Source organism: Megachile rotundata, chromosome 6 (assembly GCF_050947335.1).
Source record: "Megachile rotundata isolate GNS110a chromosome 6, iyMegRotu1, whole genome shotgun sequence".
Lineage (NCBI taxonomy): Eukaryota > Metazoa > Arthropoda > Insecta > Hymenoptera > Megachilidae > Megachile > Megachile rotundata.
In genome coordinates this window covers 16567733-16590806 of record NC_134988.1, presented here as the reverse complement: position 1 = coordinate 16590806, position 23074 = coordinate 16567733, and the positions used below count along the sequence as shown (strand labels likewise).

General features: G+C 41.9%; 2 protein-coding genes across 7 annotated transcripts in view; one reads left to right on the top strand and one right to left on the bottom strand.

Moving 5' to 3' along the window:
* Positions 1-23074, top strand: part of LOC100880352 (uronyl 2-sulfotransferase) — a 34352-nt gene that overhangs the window by 317 nt on the left and 10961 nt on the right. The gene's annotated exons all lie outside the window — the stretch shown is intronic.
* On the bottom strand, positions 260-22086 carry Elk (Eag-like K[+] channel). Of its 6 annotated transcripts, none has more exons than XM_003704174.3 (16): positions 21776-22086; positions 19823-19933; positions 9461-9694; positions 8739-8870; positions 8014-8141; positions 7692-7920; positions 6591-6754; positions 5966-6179; positions 5191-5370; positions 4769-4968; positions 4392-4641; positions 4054-4313; positions 3824-3975; positions 3578-3746; positions 3151-3517; positions 260-3068 (listed from the first exon to the last, which is right to left on the bottom strand). In XM_003704174.3, the coding sequence occupies exons 2-16, from the start codon at positions 19896-19898 to the stop codon at positions 2857-2859; spliced, it is 2967 nt and encodes a 988-aa protein (XP_003704222.1). In that variant the 5' UTR covers positions 19899-19933; positions 21776-22086; the 3' UTR covers positions 260-2856. The 6 variants fall into 6 exon arrangements, with proteins under 6 accessions (XP_003704222.1, XP_012142910.1, XP_012142911.1 ...); XM_012287520.2 differs by having other exon boundaries at positions 8757-8870; XM_012287521.2 differs by lacking the exon at positions 8739-8870.

The window sequence follows — 23074 nt, the reverse complement described above, 5'->3', positions numbered from 1 at the left end:
GCACGTTAATTTGTTGACAGACCTTTTTTTATTCAAACACCGTAATTCTCTTCTTCTATTCTCGAATTATTATGAAGATTACCCCATTCATTATATCTTTTAGTAGATTTCAATATTATACATTTTATTTAACGAGGATCAGTATTTTATGGTTATTCGATTCCTTTTTTAATACAACGTGAAAGGCGTTGAACGATTACTCTCATCTCAAAACTATTTTGTTGAAATATTAGAAACTACATAGAAATAGGGAACGATAAACTTTTACGAATTTCTTGTTTCCAAAATACACATATTACATATGCACTTTTACAATTAACATTTTATTATCAGATGTTGTATAACCTCACGCTGGAATCGCCGTTAACAGTGGTTATGTTTGTTGAAACGAAATTATCTAAAGAAAAAGTTTTAATCAAATATATCGCTGATTATTTTTATTACTTTTTTATAATAAGACAAATGAACAAATAATGCCAATTATAAGACGCACATTGTACAGTAAGCATTGAAGAATATTTACAAATGCCTGATAGATTTCGATAGATTCGCTTTCCTTCTCGTTTTCGCAGTAGTTGTAACTTTTCTTTTGGTATTGCTAAAACGTTCAATGCGTGACACGAAAGTAACGATACCGTCGTTTATTCCTTGTTGAAATTATCAACGGAAAGTTTGTACAACAGGCGCGGTTCAACAGTGAAAGTATTATTCTCTTTTGTCTTTCTTTTTTAAACTATATACTCATTAACATTGGTACTTTCAAGATACCGTCGTTCTCTGACAGCGTAGTCTATAAATATACTCTGTCGCTTTAGAATTATACATTCGTCTATTCGCATTTGTACAATATTTATATATTTTTTTAACCGATATAAAAAAACTTGATATTCGACGCCTGCGGAGAAAGTCAATTATAATCTGTTACATTCGTAGTGGATAACTTAACGTAGAAACGTTATAAAAGGACTTAATTCGATCGCTGTTTGATCGGTTATCGTTCGGTTGTATTGCTTCCCGATTAGGTTAGGGCTAAAACGTAATTTATCGAGGCGTTTCGTAATTCGACCCAGAACATTAAACGGAAATCCATCGGCGTCAGTTCCACAGAGATCAAACATTTAGATTTAGATCATGGTGATATCCAAGAACAGTGAAAAAAATAAATCTTTCTTTTAAGGCCGTTCATTCGAAGTTTCTCTCTAACTAGTTTAGATAAAAAAGTGTGTGATAAAAAATTTCATTGAGTTTAGCTAAATTTTTGATAATTCGATGATGCCTTTGCATCTTGACATAAACTTATCAACTAAGTTCGTACAGGGAGAAATACATATATACGTGCACGTGTGCGTGCGTGCACAAGCACGGATACACGCACGCAAACGCGCGTATAACACGAATAATAATTTGTTTCTGTTCCTTTTAATTCGAAATTCGGATCGAATCAGCATACCGAATGATAATTGTACATCTTTGAACATTTTCGGAAATTCGTCAACTTTAAGACCATACGCGTTCCATTTTCTTTGTGCATGCTGACATTTCTATACACGTTGAAATGACGAACATTTCTCTTTCGTAAGTTACTCGAAGAGTGTAAAAAGTAGTAGAATACGTGAGATAGGTTGAGTAGATAATATTACAATACGTTTAGCTTGAATTATAAGGTGAGGAGCATAGAAATAGTATAACAAAATATATGAAATATTTATAAAACAGCTGCTTTCATTGACATTTGTGAAATGACGACGTTATTAATACATGTAAATGTTTCGTCTATCGTAAGGTTTCCACTATGTACTAGACACGAGTGCGATTGTTGGTCTTTCAATAGTAATATTATTCGTCCAATGTAATGATTGTTTTCTCGAGACATTCGTATTGCGTAAATTGCACCAATCTTTTCTCTATACGAAACGTATAGATACACGTACAGGGCTATTAATCTATAGGTACTAGATTTCACGATTACACGGGCAACTTCCGTTACCGACACAAGCGTTTCACAAATGACGATGAAAGATGAACGAATATAATTATCGTGCATGGCCAAAGCCGTGCCTTATCACATATTTTCGATAGCGATACGCTATTTACATTGAATCCATTCAAGTGATACTTACAATTGGATACACACCCGCGCGATACAATTTTTCTATGATACATTCATTTCGAATCGATCGGATGATTTGTTGAAATCAACCATGTGTTTATAGTAAATGCTCGAACGATGGCTACTTTACCGTAACTACTATCTAACTTGGACGTTATAGGATACATCGAAACTTCTTGTGCACGTTATTGCTACGCTAAAGTTTAAAATTTCCTTCCGTGATATCTGTAAAGTCTTTTGTAATTCGAGTGAAGTTACCGTCGGGTTATCTTAAACGTTTCTCTGCTGATTCGACAAGATGCTCGCGGAAGATGAGCTGTTGAGAATTTTGGACAAATTTTGCGATGGTCGGAGAAACTTTAGTCGCCGATATTCGGAAGGTTCAATTGGAAAGTGCGTTTCGGACGAAAAATTAGTCGATCGATCAGTCGTAATCGAGTCACCGATAGAAAATTCAACAACGCTGTGAATACAAAACCAATAGGTACCGGTTCGTAACTAACAATAGAATTCAAGTGGCGGCAAGTACCATGTATAAAAAATGAACAGACGCCACAAACGCGATCAACGCAAGAATCGACGAATGAAACCGAAAACCCGAAACGACGGGTCTCGTATTTGGTTGTTCTCCATTTTAAGCCATCACATCCGCGTTTCGCTTTGTTTCGATTATCGTGCACCTACGAATTCTCTATTTCTTGGGTGTGCTCTAAGGCTGATAACCCTGATATGTTTATTGGAAATGTTCAGCTATCAAAGGGATCAAATTTCAAGGAGCGTGATTCTGGAAGTCGACGCATAGCGCTGAACCCTTGATACAAAGCCGCATTATCGGCGTCACCGGCGCTAAATCGATGCGACAATTTGTTATCCGGATCACAGCTAGAATTCGTCGGTTTGTACAAACGAGGAATGTGTCGTTCTCCGTGATTATCGCCGTACACGAAATTATCGTTACCTGGGGGAACAGTTGGTGCCAATGTTATATTCACGATTAGAATCGATAATTAGAGAATCCGAAGGGAATAGAGTAATTGTACCTTGAGACGGGGTTGGCGACGGCGATCGGGGTGGAGTTCCCACCACGGGTGACAGGGGTTCGTACGGCGGCGGAGGAGGAGAAGACGGAGACGGGGGTTGCCTCGACAGGGTGTCTGGTTCGAGTTCGAGGATCCTCAGGACTCTTTGAGGATTTGCTCGGACCCAGGACTCGAACAAATCGACAGGCCAATCCGTTTGCGTGGACGCGTCGGACACTCTCGCTGGAGGATCCCAGCATAAAGCATCCGGCGGATGCGACGAACTTCTCGCCAAAACGCCGCTCCCTCGGCTCGCGGGGGTTGGTAAATTCGGATTACTTTGTGGCGAACAGGCTAGTATTTGCAGTGCTTGGATGGCGTTTCTGACCTATTATCATCGAACAGAATATCAAAGACCCGTTGTGTACGAGATTCTTCTCAAACGTACCTCGCAGCTAAGCGTAGCGACGTCTTGATGTAACGTAGAAAATTGCGTATCGAGTCTTTCTACCGATCCGCGAATATGATCCTCCACCGATTCTTGAGCGATCACTTGAGCCGCTCTTCCCCTCACCAGAACTCCCCTTCCGTGTCTTCTCGTTTCTCGATAATCGTCCCTGTGATTTACCGTGCAGAGTACATTTACGTATACCGCGCAGGTGTAGATAATCAAAGCGACGCCGGATCGACTTACCTGAATTTAGCGTGTCTCGGACTAGATGACGCGTGCAAAGGCGACTTGTTCGGTGGCGATAAAGGCGAGGTCTCCCCCTCGTCAGGCACGTTTTCGTCGTCTTCGCTGATCGACGGTAGCGTTAACGATGGTCCGTTCATATCTGACTCTTGCTAAAAAATGCATCGACGCAAAAATTGTATCGATTCCTCTTTCGCGATGTTTTTCGATGATGTTTGCACGAAAGTTACCTCGGCCTCGTATCCCTCCCGCAAGTTGTAAGTAAGATCGTGTTGTATATCGTTGGCGAATTCATGCTGATACTCGGGATACAATCGAAGCACTTCCACTAGACCGTGCATGTTTATGCACTTTAAATCGCAGTAGGTTAACGCTTTCACGTCGCAACTCGATTTGACCACGACATCGGATCCCGAACCACCGGTTCCACCCCCGTTACTGCTGTGCTGCAGGTGAACGTTTATGTCACAGCCCACAAGATCACCTTTTCCTTTAAATCGAATTACACGAAATTACGCGATACGAAGGTATCGATGTAGATCGACGAACATCTCGAGTAGAGTCGTACCTAAGATCGCTACGACCATGTTGTTTTGCACGACCTCCATAGACCCGTTGCACAGATAGTAGATGTACGATAGCGCGTCTCCCTTGTGAACCAAAAACTCGCCAGGGGCACAAAAATTATTTCGAATTCGGAGGGAAAGTAGTTTGAGACAACCCTGAGAAGCAGCTTCGAATATCGGTAAATTCAATATCTCGCGATGTAGGTGCATCGAAACGTCTCCCCTGAGTTCCTCGGGAAATTGTTTCAGGGTCTAAAAGGATTAATACGTCGCGTTCGTATATAATTAATTTCACGCGGCGTGACACGGTGTGTCGATACGCTTGCCACTCTCGCATCACGTAGTACAACTATTTACCGTTCGTTGACGTGCACTTTACCTCGTGTATATCGATACCGTGATTGAGGGACCACATAGTTTGGAAATAGTCTTGCATACGTTGTTTCAGTTCCTCCGGGATCTGATGCAGCACGAAAAAATCCTTGAGATCCCGTAATTTTGTTTGATACAGCGATCTTCTAGAGTAAATTCTTTGAATAATCGCCGTCACGTTACCGAACACCACGGCATGCATCAGAGCTGTGTAGCATACACAATACGTATAGAATATGCCGATACATATTTCCTAGCGTACATTTACAATTAAATTTGTTTGGTCCTAATTAACGTCGTTTGCCCCTAATTCGCGCATCGATTCTCGTGCAAGGGGTAAACAAGCATAGAGTAGCCGTTAATTGATTATCGAATAATTAATTGATAATCCGTACGGAACAAACGTATCGATTGAGAATGATTACTAACCGCCGATCAGCATCGTGCAAATCGAGAAGAATTTCTCGGAAAACGTGTTGGCCGAAACGTTTCCAAATCCTACCGACGTCAAACTGCTGCAAGTGAAATACAGTGCCGTGATGTAGCTTTCCGCGTGCGTTACGTTATTCACGGAAATTTTTAATCTCTCAGCCAACGTGTGAATCCAACCTGCAAAAGTACACTGGGTTAAAATCTGTATCGGGCCGTCGAGTATAAAATCGATCGCTTGCTGCGTTTCAAAAGCGTTTCGAAAAGCTTCGCGATTGCAGGGGAACGTACAAGTATGCCAAAGTCGCGAGTCTCTTCTTTGAGCGCATCAAAGTTGGATGCTTTCGAGTCTCGGGATTAAGCGGTAATAGCGTTACGAGAGGATGTCTAGCACGAGCAAACGTCTGCGATTAAATTGCGCGATACACTTTCCCTTAAGTGATAATTTTGCGGTTTAACGCGAATATAGCTCAACTTTCCCGAGCATCGTAGAATCCGGAGCTCTCAAAAGACAGGATCGTCGAAAACGAGCGATGGGGGACCAGTCTGTATATCTAAGCAGGTACATAACGGATAAGCTACCGTACACGTAACGCGTACGGGATCAACTTAGGGTTTCTCGGTTGAGATGAGCGCGATCACGTGTTTCTAACGGAAGGGAAGCGAAGATAAACCTTTCGAACGATTTACTCGTAGGCGTACGTTTCCCACTATCAATAAGCATCGGATAGTCGCATTCCGTGGAATTCGTTACGCAAGAAAATTCCGAACTTACCGAGATCCCATTCGTTATCGTTTCTTAATCTCTCCTTTTCCGCGATAACGAACCAAATGCAAGCCAACCAATGTGCCACCAGGATAAAAAATAGCATCAGCATAGTCAAAATCACGGCGCTGTACTGCGAATATCTGTCCATCTTCTGCAGCAATCGCGCTAGCCTCAGTAATCGCGTTAATTTTACTAAATGAATATTACCGTGTCCCGATTCCTGCGATGTAAATGCGGTATTAGTAGCGCACTAAACGGACGGTCAGAGTACGTCGATTACGTCGATCGAGAAATAATATTGGAATTTACACTGTATCGAGTGTTGGCGCGCGTCCCGAATGATACGACTCGATTCGATCGAACAATCGATGTAATAACGTATGCTCGAGTAGCGCGAACTTACGACGACCGGATGATTGTACCATTCATCGGTGAGATACGTCGTTTGAATCGTATTGAAGCGTACCCAAGTTCCGGAGAAAACACGACACGTGCAATCGTCGCGACGCGTTCGATCGAACGAATCCTGTATTGACCTTCGCGAAATGAATTCCCTTCACGATTTTCTTCTCGACGTTCTTTCGGTTTTGCCGACGTAACCGTTCGTAGGTGTTCGACGATAATTACTTACCTCGCCGCTATAAACGTCGGAGGCGTAAAGAAAATCAAAGGGTAAAGCGGCGACCAAATCGACGAAAAACCAGCCCTTCACGTAATTTACGGCAATGCTTTTGCTGTTGCTGACGACTTCTCCTTTCCTGCTTACGTACGTTGTTCGAAAATTCAGAACGATATCTGCGAAAAGATCGTGTTACGCGTTTTGTTTGTTTCTGCACATTTGCGCTTTACAGCCGAGACCGGAACCGGGAGCGTACGTTAGAAATGCGTGCTCTCTGTCTCGAGCGAAGAGAAGGCAAACTGTTCTCGTAGTTAGTTGCCCTTCCGAGTTTCGTAACGTGGAAACGCGGAAACGCGTTAAGGAACTTTATCCTCGCGCGATGAACTGCTTTTAATCCCATTTAGAAACTGAATTTCCGTCCGAAAATTCGCTTGCTCACACGCTGGTCGTCAAATTAGTTTCGTGCAAAGTTATACTCGCGAGTAGCTAAACTTTCCACTAGAAACGAGTTTAGCGACATTGACTGACGGCAGAGGGTGATCTTTAATCGGTGAAACGATTTTTGTAGTATACTTGCAAATTAAACGCTGTTCCCGTCTCGTTTTTTTTTTTTATATTTTCAAAGAGATCTGACAGAACAGCCGCGAGGAGCCTTCGCTTTTGAAACGTAGTTACTCGATATTCAACACGATAAATTGATTCCGTGATTGTAGCGTGAACGTATCGCTAGCGAAAAGCGGCCGGAAGAGTCCGATTGGTGTCAAAAGATGGGAGTGACGGTACAACGAGTTCGCGTTTAAAAAAACAAACGAGTGCATGCAAAATGAAAGAAATCTGGACGTGTTCGCGTCTCGAGGAACTTGGAAGGAATTGCTCGAGTGGGTTAGTTATAGGGTAGGGAGGAATCGTAGCTGCTCGAATCACCGATGAAATAAAAGAAATACCACCCTCCTTCGCGTTTCCTTTCGACTGGATTATTTTAAAAGCGTACCAATCGATAAGAGTATCGAGCATTCCAGAGTCAATTACTGTATCCGTTCTTCTCGAAATTCGATCAGGCTTATTAACTGTTAAACGAAAACGAACGTGCCGCGCAAAGGAACGTATACCCACCGATTATAAAAAGGACCTCGACGACAACGTCGCTGACCATGGTAGGCCTGTCGATGTTAATGAAGCTCGCGTTAAAAGGAACGACGATCGCCACGTAAAAGGTTGCGAGGAGTATCAACCAATCCCAGCAAGATTTGAAACCACCGTAGTGACTCAGAATAAATTGAGATTTTTTTATTCCCGTTGTTTTATACTCTGGTAAAGGTGGCGCAGTGGTATGCAGAAGATTCTAAAATAACAGAGAGACTCGCGGTAAAGATTCGATTTACCGTCGTTTAATGATTGAAACATATAGGGTTTGAAATAAGAACGAATCGCTTACATTGCTCAATTTAATTTTGTGCTTATTGTCCTGTTTGTAATGGCCTGATAATTGATAAAGGACGGCGCGACTTCTTCTCCTGCCGTAATTAGCCGGCGGTGCCTCCGGATCGAGCCCGCCGTTTGCGTCTGAAACGTAATTTTACCGTCGTCGTTTGCGTTTCTTCCTTTGTACCATTTAAAAACTGTACTTTGCGTGCAATTAAAGCACTCGGAGATAAAACGTACACGTTCTCGACTAATTATTGTATAAAGGCATTTCTGGAGAAAAAATTTGCTTGCTCTGAAAACTAGCGTAAATAGCAAAAATGTTGTTCGTTCGCGCGTTCGCTGGTTCGCACGTAAAATATGCACGTCGATTTTGTAAATGAGCAACACGTGCAACGACGCGATGGCGTGACGTGTAAATTCTACAAGAAAAGCAAACTACTATTCGAAGCTGTTGGCTAGCTTTTGATTTGCGTTCTCGGGTGTTTTGCTTCAAAGAATAACGTTGCATTTTAGGTTTATGTGCAGCGTGTTGCGTGATCGCGGTGTAGAAAGCACGAAACGTTAGGTACGTTTAAGGAAAGTACGTTACATTGGGAACGTTTGATCCATACCCGACGTATGGTCCGTGCTCGGATACTTTGGAATGCAATTCATCAGTCACGTCGATCGAAATGCATTCCAGAGAAAATCGTTTCGTCAGGCTGAGTTCAGCAGCGAAGCTTGGCTAGAACTCACCACTATCGGGCAACTCACACAGCTGAAGATTCTTCGTGTGGGTGATGTCCTTGTGGGAAGCCAAGAACAGAACGACGTCGCCTTTTTCGTTCTTGATCGGAACAATATCGAGCAAACAATCGAATGGACTTCCTGTCGATTAAAATCGAACGAATAGTCTCTCGTTAAGCGCGCAGCGGTAAAAATTAATTGACCGGCAAACGGATAAATTTACGTTCGAAAACACTCGTGACCCGAACGTTCTTACTCGACGTCGATTAAACGCGAAACTTGCCTTTTCGAACATCGAACGGAAACAAAACGAATAACAAAAAAAAAAAATAATCGTATCGGTTACGCGAACAGATGCTATACAAATATCACGGTGCCCGATCGAATCGATTACCTTGATTAAATGTATTTGATTGCACCTGTGCTCTTCGTGCACGCGTTTACATCGAATGGCGCTGACTAATGATATTAAATCGTCGAGCCAATCTTTTTTATTTCATTTTGTTTCCTTTCCTTTGAAAAGATTCGGCAAAGTTACAGAAATTGCACGTAGAATCCGGACGACGGAAATCAGGTCGAACTAATTACGGAAGATAAGCCATCAGCACGGTCAAACTTTGACTTACAATAAGAAACCGAATTAAAGACTGATATGCTTTACTGTTTGTAATTGCTCGCCTTCAAACTTACAAGGCTGCATTCTCGAATAAAACATTTCTACGAAAACTTACCGTTCTTCTTATAAAACACAACTTCCATTTTCAGTTCCGTCTTGCTCTCGAGGCTCTTGTCGATCATTGCCCTTTCCTCCTCTTTCGTTTCCGGGCCGTACAGGAACTTGCAAGCGCAACCTTTCTGCATGATTTGCGCTCGCGCGAATCCTGTCAGCTCGCAGAAACCATCCGAGCAATAAACGATCGGGTAGATCGTCGGAACCTGCGCATTTCCCAGCACAAAGTTGCTGTCTGTCAACAAATAGAACGTTCGATTAAACGGAAGAACGTGCCTGTCGGTAGAACGGTCCTCCAAATGCCGAAAATTGCGTTCGAATTTCAATCGATCAACGCATTATATGGATTCGTTATTTCCATTATTTAGTTACGGAACAGCCAATTTTCGCCAATTAATCCCGCGCGAATCGTGCTTTTCTTTCATTATTGTTTGGTTTAACGGTTCCGACGTAGTCAGCAAGTCAATATCTCGCGAGCCTATACAGAAAAAAAGAACAAAAGAGGGATCGAAAAGAAAGAACTAAATAGCGAGTTCCGATGAAACTTTTAACACCGTGCAACTGATCAACCCGGCTTTATTCGTTACAAAGAGGTATTACGAGTACTTTATCCGTTCGGGTTCCTCCGTCGCAGGTTATATAACATTAAAATACGTTTAAACAGAAATAATTGAGTAAAGGAGAAGAAAAAGCGAAATTCTCCTGGGGATCATAGAGATAGGTTATAAGGTCAAAAGTGGAACAAAGGCACGCGTAAACAAGATTTTGATGATTACGTGGGGTAAAAGTGCGTGGCGCAAGAAGTTGATGCATGATTGCACCATGTGGTACACTTCATTGGTTGATAGCTTTGTCAACGTCTCTGACGTCACGCGTAATCATTCTCAGGGTAACGACGGTACTATTTTTAATTTTACGGCTACCCCTGAAACACGCTCCTTGTTTCTCCGTCTTGTGCGATTCCTTCCTCTCTCCACGCTTCCTCGTCTCGGAAGCAAAAGCAACGACACCGTTTATCGAACGGTTTCGGTTAAACAGATACGGATCTTTGGGTCGTCTTCGATTCCCTGACCGCAAGCCGAAATCATCTACGGTTCGGTGGAAGCGCAAAAAGTACTTGGAACTTTTGTTCGAGATAAATGTACACCGAAAGTTCGTCTTTGTTTTTTGGGTGGATGAGCACGTCCAAACAACGTCGCGTAACTTTTTATACAGTTAGTAGAACGGATCATGGTGACTGACAACGATTAAAACCACCCTTCACGCTGTGCGGAAAACAGTGACTGTTACGTGTCCGATATAGAGGGAGTTTGGCCGCGAAGGGTTGTAAGATAAAAATACTGTTTAAGGGTGAAGTTTGTACGTTGTTTGACTATTTAACTCGTTGCTTATTTTTGCGTTACCTTATCGATTAATTTTCAGTAATGTCATCGCGTCCGTATGCGTTTAATTTCGGTTTAAACGCTTTAATAACGTGCGGAAACGAATCGTTGAGTTAATTGCTCTTTTTGCTCGAATAGATTGCTAATTACCCGTTTATTACGACTACATGGTCACGAAACGGTGAGAGATTAATTCCGCTCGTAGAAGAAATGTTACGAGATACGTAAGCGAACATTGACTTTGACGGAGAATTATGTGTAATTACTTCGCCTGAGCGGTTCAACAAGAAACGTTAGAATTTCGTAGTTCCGCGATGACACGAAAGCTACACGTTATTTCGTTATTTTCGCGGGTATCTTTTCCCGGGTATTTACACGACCCCGTTTCGCGAAATCGTCGTCCAAATATTCGATTCGATCATGCACGTAGGTGCACTAGTCGTACGCGTATAAACTGCAGGGTCACGACAACGATAGCGTTTACGATCATCGCATCAGCTGCTAAAAGCAGCGTAAACGTTACAGTTTCAGCCAAGTCTTGACAAAGACTAATGGAACCGATTGTGTATCGCCTACGTGTCCGACACAGGTCAGCGTTAGAAAGTTTGGTTGCAAACAGCGATAAATAGTTAAAGTGTATGACGTAAAGAAACCGTAGATCGTAAAAAATTCGTTCTGCACGAATATGCGAAAGAAATTTGCGCGCGAAAACACAAATGAGAAAAGCAGCTTTGCCCGTTACGGATGAACGCACGAAAATCATATTCCTCCGTTTCATAAAAACCAATAATTCTCGCATGTCCATTTTCCTTCTTTCCTGACGACTTAATTCGATGTCGGTTTGAACGCGTAAATTCGGTTCGCCAAAAACGGTGGGATTCATACGGTCTCCGAATTCAGGACTGATGCGATTAAACCGAACCATAATTCGATCGAGCGCAATTAGCGAATATTTTCGGAACTATAATCCCGCTGGTCAAGATCAAGCAAATTTTCGTGTTTTCCTGTCGTTAATTGAAAAGCGATAACTGCTTCGTAAGTTGCTAGCCATATTTCCCGATAACCTCCAAATAATTAAGTGGATATGACGGTACGTTGCCACGGTTATTGTGGTTAATGCGGTTAAATTGATGTCCCGCTAGTTGCGTTGGATAGTTATATTTACGGCGCGAACACGTACGCGTAAATTCATAAATAACGATCGCCCTTTTACGTTCGTTTTTTCGTGTCTCTTTGTTAATTAAGCCTCGTGAATAAATATCGGTGCAGCAAAACCAGAGAGAACTAGACCGTGTTTTTGCCGTGATATCAACGTACACGGGGATTAAGAAAACGTAATAGGTACTTTGTTCGAAATTTGCGAACGTGTCGAAATTGGTATACCCGCATGGTAATGAAAAGCATGCGTTGTCTGTTTACGATGGTGATACTGTGGTTATACGGATTAAAAGTTGGTATTAACCATACATGTCGACCTTGCGCTTTTCATCACGTATCAGGGACTTTATTAAAGTCCTCGTAAATAAAGGGAGAGCTCTCTGCCTTTTCCCGTGTATCGTTCTTAATCTTTTGTTACGCGGATTAAAATTTACGTAGAAATTTTTATCGGATGTGCAAGTTTTTTCATCGACGATGGAACAGCGGAGATCGCGGTTCAGCCCTTAATGGATAAATTCGATACATTCCCGATAGGAAATTAATCCTAGAAAATAGAGGAAAGTGGCTGAATCGAACTGGAGGTTACCGCACGAATCCGACAAAGGAACGAAAATCTAAAGCAGTAAATTGTATCAACTCGTTGTCGATACGGTCGCGAGTTCACCCTCGAGCAAAGAGTGTATCGAAGGCTTCTTGTACGATCGAAGTCGAGATCCCGGCTCGTTTCGGTATGTCCAATTGATTCTTATCGGAGATCGGACGAAGAGAAGGGTATTATTTCAAAATTTCATCTTGACCAGAACGTTTCGATGAAATTAATTAGATTGTCGTAGCAATCGCGATCTGTCTTGACAGTTCCCATTGTCATGGACGTAATATTCTTGAAAGGATCGCGAGCAAAGGTTGACCTCCATTGCAAGACGAGTCTCCGTGTCTTTTTTGTACAGAGTAACCGAAAATACTCCCGTCTATTCGACGCAGAAACTTTTATCCCGTTTCTAGCACTTAGCGATAAACTTTGCATCTCTTTCACTCCGTTTCTCCTTTTTCTCTCCTTCTCTCCAGAGGCTAAACTTCTATTCCGGTTATTCGACCGTAAGCAATTTTTTAATGTAGCGCTAGGGCGCCTTCCGCGCTTTCCATCGATCCGTTTGTAATGAAAATTTTCTGGGCAAATTTTTACGCCGCAAAACCCGGTCCGAGTAAGAACGACATTTCGTATTTATAATCTTCGTTCTTCGATGCAATTTAAAGTGGAAGGTCGAGAGGGAGAGAGAGGGAGACTCATTACCAACGGGACTTTATCACCCATGATTGAGGTCGGTGACGATGATAACTTAGCAATTTCCACTGAGGTCGCACTGTACCGTTCCCCCTAATCAGATTTCTACAAAATTTCGAGTACGTGGAATTGTGAGGCAAATGGAACGGTCGGATTCTCGTTACGTTCTCTAAATTAGTTCATTTTACAAAAGTCTCGCCGCTACTTTCCATTATATGAAAACAGAAAAGTTGAATATCCCGCGAACCAATCGCGGATGGAACGGAGAAATATCTTTTCCAATAACTTTTTATAGATATCTGCTATAAAAGTAACGATCGAATAGAAATGGTCGGTTAAATATTTAATAAATCAATTTCGTTCCGGATCGAAAGGTATTCCAACCGGTTATTTGTAGTTGTTTCGTTGACGGACGAGCACAGATTGTAAGAGAAACTAGAAAGCTCGGAATTTCCTTTGAGAAGGTAGCCTGAGATAAAAGAAGGTTCTGTCCGTCTTCGTCGGTGTGGGGTATCCTCCCTTTCTCCCCACAACGAGTTAGATCTCCTTTTGCTGTATAATGCCTTCCTTAGACCGGAATATGAAGAGATTAAGCCTGCTAGTATCAAGTCCGCTGTCTAAGGGAACCCATACCGACTTTCCTCCACGGTATTGACTCGGTTAGTCGTACCTTTTCAAAAAAAGATCGCTAGATGCTCCTCGATTCGAAATCGTCGCCAACAGACTTTCATTGGTTGAGCGACGAATGCGTTTCATCGGGGGAAATGAAACGATTATCGATCGTACCTCTGTTCCGTAATCGTCCGTTGGCAATTTCGTTCCTTATGCAATACACCGGCTATTACATCGAATCGTAAACAATTTGTTCCCGTTGCAAACAGTAGCTCTGTAACGTATGTTGCCGACGTGTAAGAAGGAACGAGCTTTCAATCGATAGACGTATATACCTTTCCTACGAATAAACCGGCGTCATAACTTTTCGTCATTATCGATTACCACGATAAGATAAGTGTCAATGATACGGTGCAATCGTTAGACGTCTCTCTGTCGTTCCACGAAACTGAATCGAAAGTGTTTCGAGACTCGGTTGCAAATATTTCTGCGTTTCCACAACTTAGTTTCGTCGTTAAGCCGAAAATTCGATCGTACGTTTAGGAGGCTCGCGATATTCTCGAGGGAAGGAACATTTTCCAGCAGCTGGGATAATTTCAGTTTAAACCAGGTTAATGAACACGATGAAACTCAATGTTCCACACAATTACTACGACTCGTACTTTCCCACCATCAAAGTTTCCTCATTGTCAGTTTTCGCTATTAGATAGGTCAGAGGTTTAGCCAGTTAGAAAAGATTTTTCGCAGTTCTCCGCTCCTCTGTTGCTTCCCACGGTCGATATCAATTTCCAGCCTGGCAAGGATATCGTGTAATTAGCGTAACGGAAAACTGAAGGGACGATTCTACAGTTCGCTCGCGTGTCACTGTCGTAATCTATTTCACGATATATTTTGATTACGCGTATTTGCATGAGATCCTGGCTTGTTTTGATTTCACAAATTGATTCATACAGGGATTCGCGTGTTCCTGCCACGAATTTAACCAACATCGAGCATCAATCCAAACTTTGAGCGCAGTTTCTAGACAACCTATACGTTTATTCACTTGCGGGGATTATGAAATTTAACGTCCTACGATGTTGCGCTGCAATTAATTCTCAGTACGCAAGGGAATTGCTTGTGTACGTTTTACGTAGATACATCTACGTTGTACGGGCTCTACATTCAAAAACCGTCGCATCAACCCCTTCGTTGCGGTATAATATGCGTTACCTAAAAGCACGTATTAATTGCGGGAGGTTACGTACTGATTAAAATGTCAAATCATAATAGTGACGATGGAACATTTTTTTATCGCGCGTCAGTTTGCCGGAGAAGGGGTAAATAAAAGGAAAAATACAAATATTCGTTTACAAGTTGTAACGCGTGCAGCGTTCTCTGCGTTACAAACACTAGGTCTGACACAAAAGCCTGTTGCGAACGTTCGTCGCTCTGGCATTTATTTGCGGTGTCGGTAACTATTAGCAGAAGTTTTGAGGTCACATAGTGATATGCAGCTTTGAATTCGTTGCAAGTGCATCGAGGTTGTATCGTCGATAAATATATGTCGTGACAGGTATACAGCGATTCGAGAACCGGCAGTCGACTTTTCACTTTGAAACCGCCAGGGATATCGAGTCGCTACTAATTTAGTTGTATCTTAGTTAGTCAACTTTCCTTAGCATACGTATTCGCTGGCGTATTCCTTTCTCGTTCGTTAACTCGAAACAAAGCACAACGTTAACCGCGAAACGTTGGCGATTCATCGTGCCGTTCCGATTTCTGGGCTGACGTTTGCTTGATCGTTACTACTTGGGTGAAATAGCTTTAACTAGCGGTGCGTCAGCTGCGTAGGAAAATTGCCTGTTCGATAGCACGTGGAGGTAAAAAAAGCGAAAAGGTTTTCGAAAAAAAACTTTGTTTTACCCAGAGATTGCTCTCTAGAGACAGCGGCAAATAAATTGGACGTTTCTTGACGATAACATTCCCTTTCTTTCCCCCGAGTTCCTTGGATGCCTTTGCGAAATTGTCCTAGTTTTCTCGTTTCGTAGAACGCGGTAATTATCGATTCTTCTACATTTTAGCGGAATGAAATCAACGCTAATGTTGAGAGCGAACCGGAAAGAGTAATTAGGTCATTCGGTATGTGTAAAGAGATTTCTTGACCTTTCTTACTCCCTTTTCATGCTCCTCTCGACGTCCAGTCTTTCTTAGCCTCTCTTGGTAGGCTAATTTTTTTCAATAGGAACGGAAAGTAGATTTTATTATTATAGAGTCAAAATGAAATTCTATGCCTCGAGGATTAAGTACAGATATATGGCGTCGCTTGTATTGTTCGGTTCCTTCAACGTTTCCAATAACAGGAATATACCATAAATCTCGGATTACCAAGTTTAATAGGCGCACCGAAGAAAAATTAATCTATCCCACAGTCGGTTAGACCGTACAATAAAAATCCAAGTTTACTGCGTTTCGCGTGGGCATATGCTTTCGCCGTATTGTATTTAATACTTTAAATAATATACCCCAAAATTTCTACGTAGAATCGAAACAAACGTACTACCTACGCGCGTGGAAACGAGTTGAAAAGACATTGGGGAAAGCGTACGCCGTGATCGTTCATTAAGAAGAAATTAATGATCTTGAATTAAGGTCACGAAATAAGAGCCATTTACGTTCCATTGAAGTTGTACGCGTATTCGAGATATTGGATCATCGCGCAAGAAATAAAACCCGGTAGGGTAAAAATAAAAAATTAAGACATTTGTTCTCGTTCCTTGAGAGGCTTAGACTTTTGACCCTCTGTTTGACAAGGAAACTTACAAATCGCTTTGTCACCGTTTAATCTTTGAGACATGTAGGTTCTTTTCGCGAACATATTTTTTTGGCACGTGTCTTCTATACATATATTTGTACATGTCTATTATATAAGTCCTTAAGCTAATTCTATATTAGTTGCATGGTTCGTTACTTCTATTTATTATGAGTTAAGACGATTGCATTTAATTCTGTTCCGTTTAACGCTTTGTTTTCTAGGAACCCGTGCCGTGTTATTACTGCAATTTCCTCCGCTTATATGTTATCGTCAGATCGCGAGTACCTGTCAAGATTAAACGGAATAAAATCGATGTTCGTGGCGCCGATTTCAAATTAATATTCTATGATTCGTCTGGGGTCGTCGGACTCGAGGGGTAAAAGTAGCGAGAACGTATTGCTTGGAATTCATAGGTCACGAACAAGGGGTTGTACGCCACCGACCCTATTCAGGTTCTGAAACGCGACGTCGCGAAGAAGTTCGCATTATTCGAAGTTGCGTTAAAGTTTTCCGTACGCTAACGGCCACGTTTTTGTTCTGCTGGAAAATTAGTTTCGTCGATCGAGCGGCACTCTTCTTCTCCCGACGTAATTTGCATTCGGTCCGCGACGTTTTCCATCAAGCTTTTCGATTCGACGAGAAGAAGACGAAAAAGAAATCACAAATAGGCGCGTAAGAGACGCGATGAAAACGAATATTCCAATTGGTCCTCCATGAGTCTTGGTCAGCAAAGACAAACGAGTGTTTGAACAGTCGTCAACCATCCTTTAGCCCAGTTGGCGATGCGCCAAACACGCTCGAAGAAAGAGAGCGCCAAAAATATCCACGGATAAGTACTTCGGGCGTCGTTAACGAGCAATTATTTCCCTTTTCTCTCGCCGAAATCAGAGTGTTCACAATGGAAAGGTCACGAACTTCCAGGTATACGCGTTCGCTTCTTTCACCGTTGTTTCGCGTAACGAAGCCAAGCGAATCGATACCGCGACTGAAAAATTGAATCGCGAAATCATCAATTCTGCATTCACCTAATTACGTGATCTTTTTCTTCCGCGCGAAGCTACACGGGACATCGTTATCGTGTCAGCTCGATACTCGTTTCCCGACGTCGATGGTCCTTTTTTCCAGGTTGTTTTCACGCAAAAGGAGGTAAACGATATTTGTACTGCCTCGAGAGCGATCGAGTTTGTAGGGAAACTGGAGTATTTGATGGAACACCAAGATCGAGCGTAATAGCATAATTCTAGGGTCGTGGGATCCCCTTCAAACGACCAGACATCGCGCTAAAACGACCGTCTCGCAAGTGCTCCATCGGTATTCCAAGTTACTCCACTTGATACAGTCCCGAGCAAATTTTAACTATCTAAGAAAATTTTAATAGTCTTACAGAAGCGAGTACAGGACGCCAGCGATCGGCGATCAAATTTTCCGATGCAAATTAAGAAGCTTTGACCGTCTTAACATCGTGGACCAGGTGCTTCCACGAAATTAATTCTTGCGTAAATGTTAATACGATGTTACGCAACGGTCACGATACATGTACGCACATATGCGACCGCGAAGAAGTCTGCCTTATAACACGCGAAGAGTTTTAAGTAGCTTATGAAAATGCATGAAACAAATTAGTTACTTAAAAGTAAATACTTCCGATTTTAATCTCCCAATTAAATTAAAATACCGTCGGAGATTAGTTGGCTACGAATATAATTTCGTCGACATCTCGAAGGAGCAAAAAAAAAAAATTGCGATTCCATTACTTCCCAAGGACATAACTTCGCTGTAATTCTCTTACGACGACGATAACGACGGTTGGTAGCCCCTTTCTCGTAATTAGTTTTTCTTGGTTCGTAGTTTACAACGGGTATATATTATTGGATTTTTCTAACTTGATATTTATTGGTGAAATCTCACCTAAAACGATACCTCTGGGACATTCGGTTCGAAAAGGTTATTCAAATATTGAAATAACGAGCGCGGAATTTAATACACCGATAGTCTCTGTTAAACGTTCGCGCAGGTTTACGAACGATGTTTATAACGACGCGAAACGTACATAATTTTCGAGGTTTATCGGTTTCCACCGGTAGATCTCGTGCCAACTATTTCATTATCGAAAATCAAGAAAGGATATCGCGTCACGGTGTTATCGACAACTCCAGTTCGGATTACTTTTTCTGTAGACCCAAAACTACGTTTTCGCCATAAAGGGAAAGGTTGAAGGTAACTAAGTTGGTGCCCCGAGGGAAGGGCGATATGGATACCCCGTGTTAGAGTAGGTGATCTCGATTTGATCGTTCTTTTCACCGTTTCGCAACATGTGTGTGTACGTGTGCCGTTAAGCTCAACGTACATTTACGATATAATTGTTTGGACGTAAACACATCTGGGTACTGTTGCCTCTCAGACAATTTGGTTTCGCGCGTTGTTAACGTTGCGGCCAATAGGACTGATATACGAATTAGCGACGACGTCAACCTGCACGGCAATTGTGTGTCGAGAGACGTTTCGGTATTAATTTGTAGCTTGGTCGAGCGATTAGTAAATAGCGACGCGTGTCCGCGGCGAATTGTATTAGATGTTGCGTCGAATGGAGCAACGACGACGAACGAGCACAGAAATCGTGATCGAATCGAACTCTTTACGGGATCGCGACCCTCTTAAATCCGTGCGTTTCGACGAAAAATTGTGTCGTTAAAGGTGAACGAGAGGATACCACGAATTTTCTACCAGGAATCTTGTTTTTCCTCGTAGACCGTTGAAATCGATCAAGACTTTTTTTCTATTGACAAATCGTTCCGTTCGCCGACTCGCAAACGAGGGTCGTCTTCGAAACGATGGGATTGGGGCTAATCCAATGGCAGCGACATTACGTTTCGTTCTTTTACAACCCCGAGAAAGTTTACGCGAATACCTTTGCCGGCGTAGCGCGGCGAGGCGTTTCTGTGACGTGATCGGAATATTATCGGTGCTTTGCTTTATTTGTGCGCCGCACGATTCACTCGAAAAGAAAACTCTCGGTCGTGGTTAGAATATTTTTGAAACTCGGTACACGGATGATTGAACGCGAATTTGAATGACTCTTTTTAAACGAATCTATCGACGGTAAAAAGTAACAAACTGTATAATGGTGATACTTACGGGTTCCATCGAAACGTGTGGCGATAGTATCTAAGAATGTATTTTGTGGGGCGAGGAGGCCCTTCCTGACCGGCATTGGGGCCACCCCGCCGCGCTGTCAGGCGCTAAAATCTGCAAAAGAGAAACAAGAAAAGGAGTACAGCTTTATTTTAGTCGAAAGCGTACAGTATTCTTGGGTCAATTACTCCCAAGATATAGGTTAGAGATGTAAATGCACGTGTTCAGATATAAAAGTTCAGGTCGTTTGTTATTCGAAAGAACAATGCACGAAGCGTGCTTTAAACAGGGAAGCGTGTTCGCGAGAAAAACGGCCAAGTCTTCGATAGGTAGGTCAGTGGTCCAATGAAAATAAAGGATTGCGTGTAGTACGGTAGTTGCAATGATGGATGGTCGCAGCCTATAAAAAGTCACGGATGGAACTATTTTTAGACGGTAATTTTCATTTAACACGTTTCCGAGGTACTTAAACGATTTGAATCGAACACACGTTGAATTCTTTTTCAGTTTAATATTCTGATTTACGTACACTTTTCTCTTCCTCTTCAGAGGGACCATTTAGTTCTTTTTTAGATTTCATAAGATATTCACGAATCGCGCTCCGAACCAACATTTGACTCTAAATTTTTTGCGTTTTTCTTCTGTGCACTTTTACGAGTAGATGCAGAGAAATACATTTGCAGAAATACAGGACTCGTTGAGAAATCTGGAAGTCGGTGATATTCATAGCTTTTCAATATTAGACAGGTCTATAGTTACTCGCGCTGTTCGATGGTATTTGTGATTTCTGGAATTAATCCAACGAAGTTATACCTTTCTTTCGCTCGAATTACCTTCCGATTCGTATTATCATTATATATGCGCGTGTAATCATTATAACACCATTATTAGTAGAATAGTTCATTTACATTATTGCAGCAACATGTATAATCGCGCGTTTCATTAATACCGAAATACTAATTAAATACCGTTTCGTGCTGAAACACGTTCGAAACAGTGGACTAAAATTTTGTTATAAAATCAATCTTGCTTGTACTATTTTTGGAAACGAAAAACGGTATTTCATCGACACGACCAAAAAGAAAAACTGGAACGAGGTGAGACGTAAACGACGAGCGACCAATTTATGATTAGGAAATAGCTAGATTAATAAGCAATACAAATTATACATTTATACAATTATTAAATTTGGACGTTGAAATTTTTTAACTACGTAATTTTTGCTTTTCATCGTCTAGCTTTTATATGTACACACACTAACTTTTATCTTGGTAAACGTAATTAGCTCGTGGGTTTTTATGAAAGGGCTCGTTGAAAGATTAAGCTGGGATTTAATTAATTCGCTACTTTTTGTTTAAAAAGGATGGTCGAATAAAAAAGTACGTCTAGGCACGGGGTTCTCGTAAGCTACATTTTTCGTCTCAATTTATGCTGAAAATTACAACACGTTGTCTTCGTTTTCTGCGTAAGACGAATCAGTATTCTCGTATAGCGATTCTCGCAATGTAACAGGTGTGACCAGAGGACAGACATAAGGTACGGTCATTACGTGCTTATCCTCTTCTCTGAAACTTCATTTATCAAACTATAATTTCGATATAAAGACAATTATTTGTACTATTCAAAAGGGACTTATTCAAATATACGCAACTACTGTTATCTTCGATAATTAATTTTTATGGGAAATTAATTCTTTCCTAGCATAATCGACAATATCGTAGAGTTATCTTCGTCACAATTTTTCCCAAATTAACGTCTTTTAATCTCGTTGTCCAGATGGTCAGTCAGAGTTGGAGAGCACGTTTCACGTTTCATGGTTACAGTACGTATAGCGTGTGTAGTATCTTCAAATTACGGCAACATTTTCCGGTAACATTTACTCCGAGCTTCCCTTGCTGGACGTTTATATAAATTTTTCCGAGCGTGAAGAATGATCGTAAATCATCCAATACAGACCTTATCGAGAAAAAAGTTCCAGCTCACTGGCAGAGCATCGTACGCATCGTCTCGGCAGCACTGCACCGTATTTCCCTATTCTTCGGCTCGGGTGCTTCACAATTTCGCACTGAACACGTTAAAAAACGATTAATTCGTCCCGTTACGATAGATAGCGAGGCTTTATCGCGACATCGGCGAAGAAAACGGAAGACACGCGGAACGTTTGCTGGTACTCGCGTAACTGACCGAGCCGAGGGGAGAGATTCTGTCTATCCTGATGGCCCGGGCTCCTGGCTGACTTGCGCTCCGCGCACCAAGGCGCAACATGTGGTAAACCGTTGAAGGTATACACTCATACACCCACGTTTCCCTCTATGTGCATGCACACACGTCGTTCTACGCTGATAAGTACACACTAACGCAAACCGTGTAACCCGCATACGCACGCGCCCTGATCGTTTCCAAACGCGTGTGTACCGCGGCCGCTGAAAAACAGGGTCAAGACTTTGAACGAGGATCAAACATCTTGCTGCATCGTCTTCCACGATTATTTCCAAAGGGTACTGGAATCTAACAATCGATTTAACGATCCTACGATCGCGAGGTTGCGATCGATGAAAGCTCCCGCGTTACCCCTTGCGCGACGCCATCAATCGGAGGATGTTTTGATCGACTCAAGATCGATTTGGAACGAGCGCATGTTTACGCTCCGTTCCTACGTGATTTTAAACAGAGTGCGAAAGAATTATGGTATAAAAGAAAGGGTAGTTTAATGATAACACGAGAAAATATATAACATCAAATTTTCGAGCTAAACGAAGTATCCGTAAAAGAATTTTATATACGTTGAGTTTAGTATACGGCTTCATAGAAGATACAAAATTTTCAGGGAACCCTCTGAAGGTACTTCGCGACCCTTGGGAAACGTTTCGTTTATATCCATCAAATTTCCTTCTCGTCGCGAATACGAATTGTGCGGGGTGTTTTGTTTTTCACTTAAGGCGACGGTAAAAAGAAATATGTATATTCCTTCTCTTTGAAAGGATTTGAGGATCCCGAGAACGAAATCAAACAGAGGGTAATATGAAACGTTACGGTCGTAACATTCCGAACGTTATAAAAATGGTGATATTCGATATTCGCGTCCGTTGAATAGATATGCAAGACGCGCTCTTGGATGTTGTCTCTATAAAAGAATTCATTGTTCCTTTGGTGCTCGTGCTAGTGGAAGGAAATTTGCTTCTCGTGGTATCAAGGATTTTTTAACAATCTCCCGCACCGAAAAATTTCGACTTTAACGGTGGAAAGATTTTATTT